The 9932-nt window shown below is 47.1% G+C and overlaps 1 protein-coding gene across 1 annotated transcript in view; it reads left to right on the forward strand.

Annotated features, from left to right (window-relative positions):
• Nucleotides 1-9855: 9855 nt before the first annotated feature.
• AP1S3 (adaptor-related protein complex 1, sigma 3 subunit) overlaps nt 9856-9932 on the forward strand; it is a 3558-nt gene continuing 3481 nt past the window's right edge. Inside the window, exon 1 of the mRNA XM_009866508.1 lies at nt 9856-9932. Coding sequence (XP_009864810.1) covers nt 9856-9932 — 77 coding nt within the window.

A 9932-nucleotide genomic window follows, 5' to 3' on the forward strand; every position in this document is an offset into this window, starting at 1 on the left:
CCTCCGAAAAGCAGAAAAACTTTTTATTTTCCCAGATGGGTTCGCACCTGTTTTAAGGAAACGAAAGTTCTATTCTTTTACTTTTTCTGCCTTCTGGCCCTCGGGGTGAGCTGGGGTCACGCTGACAGCCTCTCGCAGCCAAGCAGGACCGAGAGGTTCTATAAAACCTTCCTGTAACTTGAGGAGCTGAGCTTCAAGTCGGCTCCGGCGCCCGGAGGAAGGATCGAATGTGGTTTCGTGTGTGTCGTTGGCTGGCCCCGGTGTCAGCGGGTTCCCTTGTGACGGGAGGCCTTGGGAAGAGCTTTTCCCCACGTGTGTGTCCCCCGGTGCGGGTAAGCTGGAGAACCTGAGCGGCTCTGCAGTGCTGTGCCAGGTGGGGGGGGCTGGGGTCACCCCAGGTGCCCGTGGTTGTTCTCTTGGGTTAAGCGCGGTGACCGGTATCCTCAGAATAATGGCTGGGGTTTGCCCAAGGAGGACCGCGGGCTCTCAAGCAAGTAAGATGGTCAGTGATGCCTCTTAATGGAGGAACCATCTCGCTGCTTGATAATTCAGGCTTGGGGCAGGTTCTGCAGAGCAGCTGAACAGAAATCTCAGCTCCTTCAGCAGAGGCCAGGTTGTGTTGTTTGTCTCTATCCTCACAGACGGAGCTAGGTTGTTTCTTTCCAGTGGTTTAGCCGGAATGCTAAATACGTGTGAGTCTGCTGGAGTTAGAAAGGTGTACCTGTCGTTACACTTGCAAATAGAGTGTGCGCAGCAATGAATTTACAGATGACGGTGCAGTCTCCACGCCCTAAGTCCCTGTTTAGATACAGCCTTTCTGGTTACACCCCGAGACAGCCCTGCATATATCTGCCTCCCTCGGGTAGAGTTTATGTAAACACCTGGAGTTCCTATTTTGCCCTTGAAGGTCAGTAAATAGGGGAGCTGATTTCAGGGAAGCTGATCTCGGAACTCTCCCTGGTGCATGCACTTCACAAATGCCAGTTTTCAAAGCACTCGCCGTGGTCCCAGGGGAGCACTGCTTACAACAGTGCAGCTTATTGGCAACTTGGAAACCGGCTGCTGTAGTGATTGTTATAATTTTATAAGGTGAGTGTGCACACTTACAATGAATTTATTCTTTTTTTCCTTTTCTGAGGTCATAGTACAACCCCTGCAGGTGTTATTGCATTAACTAGTGTGTCAGCCTTGCCGGACCGTCCTGTTGTGGAACAAGTGCTGATGAATGGGTGCTTTTGTCAGGCTACTCTTTCACTTAAAAATCTTCTGTCTGTCTTCCAGTCTCCATGGAGGGGTTGTTACACAGGGTTGGGCATCAAGAAATAAGGGTTACTGGGTTACAATCCAAGAATAAACCTTATTCAGCTCACTAGCAAAGAACTTTCAGCAGGTTATTTATCTCCGTAGATCAGTTCCTCCTCTGACTTGGAATGACGTAGCTGAGCTTGCCACCTTTTTCCCTGTGTTTTGAGATCTGAACGGAAGGTTCTGTTGCAGATGGTTCCCTGTTTTGGCAAGAGGTTTGTTTCAGTTTTTGGTCTGTTGCAGGTTTCTAGGGAAGAGTTCCTTTAGCAAAGCTAACTTCACGTCCTGCTGAGAAAGACAGCTTTTAGAGAAAAGACTAAATTCTGCTCCCTGACATGCGTGGGTGCAGCAGAGAAACACGCCCTGAAGGACTGCTGTCTCAACAAAGCTGAGGAGCAGAGGAGAAAATGTCTCGTTTCCCCAAGGACACATGTTGCTGTAATCTTTTGCGCCTGTAAGTGTTGAAACACCTCGGTCCTGCTGCCACCTCGGTGTTATCAGCGTTACTTTCATGACAGCGTGTGGCTCTGCCTGCAGAGCTTTGAGGGCAGAACCAGTGCCTGTGGAGCGAGGGGCCTGCATCCCTCCTTCCTGTGCAGTGAGGAAAATTAGTCCTTGTGGGCACGATCTGAAACCCTGGAGAAAAATCAAAAGGATCCCATTGGACACAGGGGCCTTAAAAATGTCCTTGGCTTGGGTAGGAAAGGACCTGACAAGCTCTGCTCCCACCTAGCAAAGCATTTGATCCCGGTCACTGGTCTAGAAGCTTGGGTGGAGACGTTAGTTGAGGGTGACTCAACTTTTCTGTATCTCTGATTACTGAAAATCCCATGCTTTATAAACCATCCCACGGACCTTCTGAAAGCATCAGTTCTGTGCCAGGAGTGGCACAGGGGCAAAATGAGGAAAGCGACGGGTGAGGGAGGGCAGAGCTGCTCCTCCCCAAAGAGCTTCCCAGATTTATGCTTCAGCATATACCTCGGGCACTTTTGTGAGCCAGTTGTAGTCTTTCCAGTGATGCCTAAATTAAAACCACGCTGCTCCCAGAAGAAGAATTCTTTGTGTATCCCACATGGCTACTAATTGCCATCCCTGCCCATTCATTTCCCTCCTGTCCTGTTCTTGCAGTCATCTGCTTTAACCCGGCTGCTTTGGGTCCATCCTTTCCTGAGCAACCACCGCCGGGCCTTTGCGTTTTTGCAGATGTTGCAGTTCAGAGAGGTGTGAGATCCAGTTCCGTGCAGACAGTGTCTTGGTTGTGAGCAGGAATATATCCCGCAGAGTCACTGGGGTAGGGCGGGAAAATTTTACATTTTGTGAATCTGAAGATGAGCTTGATACGACTTTCAGGCCCAACATGTCTTTCTGGCCCAGTATGTCCTGGATTTGTGTTTCTTGGTATCACAGTCGTAACCTCAGGTCCTCTATGCACCAGTATTTTATTATTATTGGGTTTTTTTGCTCCTTGAAGTTGCTGAATTTATGTAGGAGGTCCATCTGCTATCGTCTATTCAGACCTGAGAAGAGAGGACATTAAAATCCCTCTTCACCAGCCACTAAATGCCTGTCGTTGCTTTGCTGTTTGCTGCTGGAGCTTGAAGGCATTTTTATGCAGACCAGTGGCTCGTTAACCAGCACAGAAACTCCTGTATGGTCATCACCCTCCACTTAGTCCCCTGAGGTGAGTGATAGACACAAACTACAAAGGAGTGAGACATGGAATTCTTTCTGTTTGAAGAAAATGCAGAATTGTTCTGTTTGTCCCGCAGTGCTGCGGGCTGGAAGGAGAACACGTGAAGTGTCAGGGGAGCATCTGCTCTGAGCTCCAGAAAAGTTGTGGGAATGGTGACGTGAAACTCTCACAGCTCAGCTGCCATCAGGCTTGCGGTGGGGAAGGGGCCGTACCTCAGGCATTTCCTTTCCTCCGGATCTCGACACGAGACCTGGATGAATAGCAGGATTAATCTTTGGTATGCTTTTCCATTCCAATTTTGAGCCAGCATAAAGCATTTTGTGAGATCCTGTGCTCTGGCCCTTCGTTCCATAAACAATGGTTGCTTCTGTTATGTTTAGGTTATCGAATCCTTGTTGGATTTCTACCTTAATGAAAAAAGTGCTATTTTAAAAGGGAAAATTCAGACTTTCTCTGTGAAAATGCCCAAATGAAACGTTTCTGTGTTCCCAAAACACCACTGTCCTGCTCTTTCAGAGTCATTCAAAAACGTGATCCTAACTCAGGTGTATTTTTGGTCCTTGCAGAACTCAGGCTTTCTGTCAGCCGGCAAACTCGTCAGTGCCTGCCCTATCCCAGAGCAAAGCTTTTTGACTTTGCTGTTTGGGAAGGCCAGAGGCAAGGGAAGGGCACTGCAGTGCTTTGCAAATACCCGGTAAGACAAACAAACTGAGAGTAAAAGAGGCTGCACCTACTGCCAGAGGCCACGAGGCTAGATTTTTAGCTCTGTTTCTTCAGGTGTTCAAGAAACAGGCTGGGAACGATGGTTTCTTGTGACTGGGAACTCCACTGGGGCTGTGAATTAGAGCAAGTTCTCAGCAGCTTGTGCAGCTTCTCTCCTGGTCTCCTCCTCCTTACAGAAACCTAATGAGGGTCTCCACTGCCTCCCCAAAACATATAAACGAATAAAACCACTGGTGAGAGCCCAGCCCAGGAGGCAGAGGGGACGTGATTACCTGGTTAATAATTGTTTGGAATGTCTGCAAATTGTGCTGCTTTCTGTGAGGTCAGCCAGGGAGCATCCCTGCAACTGTCTGTGCCTGGAGCCGCCGTCTCGCTGGTTCTTGTGGCCGTCTGCAGTCACTGCTCTGCTCTCAGATTGCAGAGTTTGGGGCACGTTTTATGCAAACTGGATCTCTTCCTGCTTGCTGCCTAGAAACTGGAGTAATTCCACAGGCGGGAGTAAAAAAACAGTGATTTAAGAGAAAACTCTGGGTGATCCTGCTCTGGCAGGAGGCTTGGACTAGATGATCTTTCGAGGTCCCTTCCAATCCCTGACATTCTGTGATTGTCCTTGTTGAAAACTGGATGTTGTCGCCCCTACATCTGGGAAAGTTGTGGTATCTCTCCTCTCCGGGGAGATGCCGGAAACGTGGCTTCGCTGTTGGCGGGACACCTGCCAGCCTGTGAGGAGGAGGAGGCACAAGCATGCCTGTTCCGTAGGGAGGGCGTTGTTGATGGAATGTGGCTGGTTTATGAGAAAGGAGGTTTATAAGGAAGAAGCCAGGATTAGACCTGCCGGAGGCAGCGATGAGCAGGAGCAGAACTGGAGGCAGCTTGTGGAGCACTTTGGGCTTCCTTGACGTTTTCTGCTCCTTAGGTTGGGACCAGAAGTGAGGAGCTTCAGGATGGTTTCAGTTCAGAACTTCAGCTCAGCTCTGCTGTTCTGATTATAGTTTTCTTTAACTCGGGGGAGGCTATCAAGAAAGTTGTTGGCTGGATCAATACTCCCTGGTGTAAATATCCTTTAAATGCTAGTATGCCGGTCAATTTAAAATCTTGGGTAATAGGATAAGGGTGACTTCTGCATCACGAAAAGCAAAAAAATCAATGTGTAACTATAGTCACGTGTGCCTGTAATGATCTGGCACAGCTTTTATTGCATGGACTTTGGATGTATTGTTTGGGGGAAATTGGTCAGAAATGTTCCTAATGGAGATGAAGCAAGAGAGAATTCTGTGCCAGTTAGGCAGCAGTACTCTACTCTGGTATTTTTGTGTTGCTGGTTTTCTCACTTTGTTTCGTTTTTCTTACTTGCTTGCATCATACAGACTAAGTACACGTTTTAAATTTTAAAGCCGAGATTCTACAGTGTTTAACAAACGTATCTGTCTGCTTCTGTGAATGAAAGTTTTAGTAACAGAGCAAACAAGTAAGGAAATTAATATTTTTCTGTAAAGTATCCTGGTTTGGATTTTACATAATCGCTTTAAAACCCTGGGGCGTAGGTATTAAAGGTCAGTAGCCAGATGGGCACTCTGTGCAGCAGCAGAATATCAAAATACCTGTACTTCAGTGTGGTGTTATTCTGTCTCTTCCTTAGGAGGCTGGATAGTTCATACATTAGGCCAATAGTTGTCCGTTCAGTATGTTTTTCTCATTTCATTCGAAACACCAGGCATTCCAAACCATCTGTGGGTTCACAGCAGAGCTATTCATTCTTTTTAGGGGAAAAAAAAAAGTACTTACTTCCCTGCTTCCAAAAAAACCAACCCACTAAACAAAGCAAAAACTAAAAGGAATTTTTTTTTTTTGAGGAAAACAGTTAGCTAATGGCTGGGCTAATTTGGATGTTCATACTTTTAATTAAAAAGAAAATTCAATGAAAGTAGATTTTGTTCATTTTCAAGTGGGAGGTAAAAATAAATACTAAAAAAAAAAATCTGGACCCCTGTCTACATTGAGAAATACCCTCTCTTTCATATTGGAGGAAAGGATGGAAAACTGTAAAAGACAAGCAGAATGTGAAACTCGGACTGAAAGAGTGCCAGCAGATCAAGCAGACTTCAAGGGAGCCAGAATACGCCGAAAGAGAACTTTTTGATTAAAAAAGGTACAGCCAGTCAGGCTGGTTTTCCCCAGGCTTCCCTCAGCAGCTGCTGTCATGTCGGCAGCCCGAGGTGGCTTTTTTCAGCCCGGTTCCCTTTTTTACCGTGGTCCCTGAGTTTTTCTGATTTGGCCTATATTGGCTGTTGTCATGCTGATGGCAGCAGCCTTAACGGGCAAGTTTTGAGGGAAAATTTGAGTTTCCGAGTTCTGCCGAGCCGTCTGGTTTAGGATAGCAATTCCTAATCTGCAAGTTTTTTGGTAGCTTGTGAATTTTGGCTCCTTGGAGTCCTCCTGTTTCCTTGCCCTCCTCTCCCACCGTGGGACCCGGAGCAGCGGCTGGCACCGTGCCACAGAACAGGTTTGAAACCAGTCCGGGAACGTTAAGGCATTTTAAGGAATTCCAGGAGGAGGAGAAGCGTTTTTAGCACACATTCTTGAATTAAAGCCTCGACCCCCAGAGTTAACCTCGCAGGAAGGATTGTGGCATCTTTTACACATTTTTTGTTGTTTAATGGGAAAGTGGAGAAATGTCCCCGGGAGTCAGGAAAGCCGCTTTGTCTCCCCGAGTGCTTGATCGGTCTGGAGTGTGAAATCACCAATTACAGTTAAATTATTTCATGTCAAAGTCTACCGCTTGACGCTGTTTTTCCAACTGGAAAATAACGGCCTTCAAATATAAAATGCGGTCATTCAGGCCACTCGCTGATGTTTATGGAGATCGTTTTTGCACAGCGCTGTCGGTGGTTCGATCCGATTCATAAAATAAGCTAATCAAATCATGCTTGGCTCCCAGACCAGAGCTTCTCTCCTCTGGACTCAAGGATGTGAAAGCAGCTGATGTTCTCACAGGAACTGCACCCGACCCACCTGGGCTTGGACCTAAGAATTCCCTCTGGCGTTACCCGGGAGCCTGGGGCTCTGGTCACAGCCAGCAGGACCTGAACGGTAGGAAAAGGCGCCAAGCGCCCTGCTTTGAAGGTATTTTTGCTTGAAGCAAGTCATTTGCCTTTGTTTTCCTTTGGAATTAGAACTTTTAAAGACAAGTAAAGCGTAGTCTACCCCGACTTGTGGAAATTCCTTCATCAACACCTGTCTTGTCATTAGCACTTTAAGGAAGCAAATACAACTTCCATGTCAAGGGGCAAGGAACGGATGAGCTGTTAGATTTGTGTTTGTGCAGTGCTTGAGCATTTCCAGGTTTACTGATGCATCAGAACCTTTCGAGTGAGCCGTGATGAGCAGAGCTATGAGAGCGAGGAACGTGTGATGTATCGTGTCGGTGTGGCTGGGCAGGGCGAAGCCGAACCGAATGAAACCACATCTATAGCAATTAGATGCTCTTACTTACAGGAATGAAGCCATTTAGCCTCTTGAGAATGTATTATTATTTACCTCCTGCAGAGTTCCCCATGTTGAGTGGATTTGAGAAATTAGAAAAAAGGAAGAAGAGTGGGGGAAAAAAAAAAACCAACAAAACCTACATTTTCTCTTCCAACTATCTGCAGCTTTCTAATATGTTGTTTTGTTACAGGAGCTCTCAGCTGGCCAGTAACACGTAACCTGAGGGTGAGCTATTTGCTGCAGACTGTAAAATTCGGAATGAACTGCCTTAGAGGCTCTTATCAGTTTTCTAGCTGTATGTGTTTCCATAAGAGTAGAATTGCTGTATGAGGCATGCAGTTATATTCTGCATGTGGGGTGGGAGACCCAAAAGACAGGATTTTTTTTTTTAAGCTTGTGTATGAATCTTTAAGAGCGTTAGCAGATATTTTCTGATGGCAAAGAATGTTGTCTCTGCTCCTGAAAGAGGTGGTGAAATGTCATCTGCATCTGTGTGAGGAACAGTGGAGGTTTCACAGCAGCTTTAAGAGGAGAGCAGCTCGCTTTGCTACAGCTGAAGCATAACATGCCGAAGCAAACTTATCAGCAGAAAATGGTGGCAATACTCAGAAATTCCCTGGCTTGTGAGTATTTAACCTTTTAGAGGCATGAGCTTGCTCGCTCTCCTGGTGACACATGCACATGAGGCACTCGGATTTAAGGTCTTCTGGGTCCCAGAGCTGAACCTCAACCAGAATCCCCTTTTATTATCTTTCCCTCTTGAAGCGCCGCAGGCAAATGCGTTTTTCCTGAGCGTTTCTCGAACAGCACGATCTTGTTCTGCTGAACACGATGGGTGCTTTTCCTCGGGATTGATCGACTGGTTCTCCTGCATTTGCAATCCAGTCTGGTCGTCCTCTCCGACCGGATTCACTGTATTAGAAATGGGTTCATCAATAGCCACTACCTGTGCCTGATCGCTTTTAAATGGGCCCCTGCTGACCTGCTGCTCTTACCTGCAGAACCTACGCTCTGCTTTTTGAAATGCGCTCACCTTAGCAGAGGCTTCGGAGTTCACGTGCTGTGTGGAAAGCAAAACAGCCTTTCCTTCTTCCAGCTCCTCTCGATGGACGGTGTGTGGACAGTAAGTGCTGTCCCTTCAGCTGCTGGGCGGGGGTGGCCCTCACAGCTGGGATATCATCGCCGTGTCAAAACCTGAAAAATCATAAGAGGAACAGAGAGAGGCTTTGATTTTTCCCTGTCATCAGGCCACGTCATAATTGGTTTTTATTTAGCAAGCTCATCTGGAGAGTGTTACAGGGCTGGGCACAAGGCAGCTACCAAATCCTTGTAATTTTATAAGCACGTTAGACTGACGATAGCAGGAGCCACGTTTCCAGCACGTATGAATAAACCAGCCCTCCTTTCCCTAAAATGCTCCCACGTTTGAAGTCTTTCTCAATACAGTCAGAACTCTTATCCCTGGGTGCTGGGCACGAGGCAGCTACCAAATCCTTGTAATTTTATCAAGCACATTAGACTGACGATAGCAGGAGCCACGTTTCCAGCACGTATGAATAAACCAGCCCTCCTTTCCCTAAAATGCTCCCACGTTTGAAGTCTTTCTCAATACAGTCAGAACTCTTATCCCTGGGTTGCTCAACAGCTCTGTGACTTAATAGCTAGCAAATGGTTCAGAGTTATGAATGGCTGTTTTGTTTAAAATCCAATAGCTTTTTGTTTCTTTCTTTTTTTTTTTTTTTTTTTTCTTTTACACAGAAGCCTCTCTGGGGCACTTCTCTGCTTGGGCTTCACCAGATTTTGTCTTTATGGAAACTTATGTTGTCATCTTTGTAGTGATTTCGAACATTAACCCTCACCAGGGAGATGGAGTGGTGGGGAGGTGTAGGTACAGCAAGGAGCCGGGAAGAGAAGGCGAGAGGCAGAAGGGATGAGGGTGTAGACTGAGAAGCTGTAGGGCAGGAGAAGGCGTTGGGGATGCCTGCCAAGAGCAGGGCAGTTCACAGCATCCTCAGCCACTGGCAGCATCTCTGTCCCTGCTGGGTTGGTTTTGGGTTTTTTTCCATTTAGGAGAGGATGTCCTGCTGAGATGGATGGCGTCCTCAGATGGATTTCCTGCATTCTTAACGCTGGTTTTGTGCTGTGGGTAAATGACTTAGTATGATTGAGTTATGTCTTAGCTAGACTTAGTATGGTCAGTTATTTTAATCTGCTGATAAAAGCGTTTGTGTAAATGTGAATTGATACTTCCCTGCCAAAGGCCTGCTGGCATTTAGAAGCTGGCACCTCTGTGTTTCAGTAGCACAGTGCTAAGCGTGGAAAACTCACGGGTTGAGCCATATAAAATTCTGACTAGATTTAAAGTCCATGCTCTTGCTTTTCCTTGGGAAGGGGCAGAATGGGAAGGAAAGTTGCTGTTCGCACAAGGTAAGGGAGGATGGGTGGGAGATGGCGCAGAGGGGACGGATGCCAGGGGGAGAGGCAGGAGAGGGAAGGGGTCTCTGCTCCCACACTTGGCCTCCCCCAGACCCCCCTGACCCCACGTCCAAACGTCACGCTGGTGCTGGAGATACCTTCACCAAGCTCTCGTGGATTCCCGGCGTCGGGCGAAGGAATGCTCTGCCCTGGCCGCGGCCCTGGCGTTAACCATGTTGCTTTGTTTACTCCAGATACACTTTATCCTGCTGTTCAGTCGGCAGGGGAGATTAAGGCTTCAGAAATGGTA

The sequence above is a fragment of the Apaloderma vittatum genome, unplaced genomic scaffold (genome assembly GCF_000703405.1).
Source record: "Apaloderma vittatum isolate BGI_N311 unplaced genomic scaffold, ASM70340v1 scaffold803, whole genome shotgun sequence".
Lineage (NCBI taxonomy): Eukaryota > Metazoa > Chordata > Aves > Trogoniformes > Trogonidae > Apaloderma > Apaloderma vittatum.